Source organism: Octopus bimaculoides, chromosome 12 (assembly GCF_001194135.2).
Source record: "Octopus bimaculoides isolate UCB-OBI-ISO-001 chromosome 12, ASM119413v2, whole genome shotgun sequence".
NCBI classification, from domain to species: domain Eukaryota; kingdom Metazoa; phylum Mollusca; class Cephalopoda; order Octopoda; family Octopodidae; genus Octopus; species Octopus bimaculoides.
Window position 1 is genome coordinate 7,470,819 of NC_068992.1, and position 1,294 is coordinate 7,472,112.

General features: G+C 34.2%; 1 protein-coding gene across 2 annotated transcripts in view; it reads right to left on the bottom strand.

Annotated features, from left to right (window-relative positions):
- Positions 1-928: 928 nt before the first annotated feature.
- Positions 929-1,294, bottom strand: part of LOC106870432 (ubiA prenyltransferase domain-containing protein 1 homolog) — a 24,323-nt gene continuing 23,957 nt past the window's right edge. For both annotated transcript variants that reach the window (XM_014916501.1, XM_014916503.1), the window contains exon 5: positions 929-1,133. In XM_014916501.1, coding sequence (XP_014771987.1) covers positions 1,054-1,133 — 80 coding nt within the window. In that variant the 3' untranslated portion in view covers positions 929-1,053. The remainder of the gene's footprint in view (positions 1,134-1,294) is intronic.

Genomic DNA, 1,294 nt, shown 5'->3' on the forward strand with positions numbered 1-1,294 from the left:
TGACAAGAAATTTCCCCTTTCATGTAAAACAACTATATTTTGTAGTCATTATCCGTAATCTACTCCCAAAACACTTCAGTAGCTCTACTTTGCTACGCTTGCAAACTTATATGTTCTTTGATCATTAAAGTGCAACGACCGCCACAATAACCAGCCTTCAATTTCATTTTGTGTTCCTAGGTGAATCAGAAACATAGATTGCCATGTTACTTGTAAACCTTCTTGGTAGTTCAATTATTTGGTGGAAAAAAATGCCACCAAAGCAATTTAAACCGTCTAAAGGACAGGTGCGTTTGCTAGTATATATAATATATATATACACACATATACACACACACACACACATTTGTTCACTGCAATGTGCATCACAAGGTCACAACTTGAATTATAACTCCATCTATACACTACGTATATTTACATATATTCGTGTGCTCATATATACATAGATATGTCTCTCTCCTCATGACATCATATTATAGTTGTGATAATGACACCTTAAATATTCAAGTGTTTTCCTATTATCGCAGGCAGATTATTTTAATAGACTTGATATTCCGAAAGTATTTATCTTTTACCAATTTCAGTCATTGGACTGCAACCATGCTGAGGCACCATTTCGAAGGGTTCAGTTGAACAGATCAACCCCAGTACTCTTTCCTCTAACTGCTAAGTTACAGACATATAAACAAACCAACACTGGTTGTCAAGTAGTGGTGGGGGGACAGACACACAAGCTGCTTTCAATTTCTGTGCACCAAATCCACTGACAAAAATTTGGTTGACCTGGAGTTATAGAAGACACTTGTCCAAGATACCATACATTGGGACTGAATTCAAAACCACATGGTAGGAAAGCAAGCTTGCCAACACAGCCACATCTGTGCCAATGAATGTTAAATTTTTTTTATCAAGTTCACAAACACAAAAATAAAATTATCAAAAAGGAAAATAGTTTATTAAATGATAGCATACATGAAGAAATGTTAAGAGATTCACATAAATTTTTCTTTCAAGTACAAGTTCTGAGCCCCATACTAACAATGACTTGTCCATTTAGAACGCTTCAATTGCCTCATCAATGGAATCAATGTGATTTTTCAAGCATTTCCACTGCTCCAAGTTTAAACTGATTCCTACAAAAAGGAAAATCAATGAAAATTATTGTCCCAAGGCCAGAACAACTTGTTAGTAATATTAAAGACAGTAAACAAAATAAATTTTTAACTTTGAAAATAATCGAGTTGGAAGAATTTAGTAAAACAGCTCTTTCATATAATTGTAACATGTGACAATA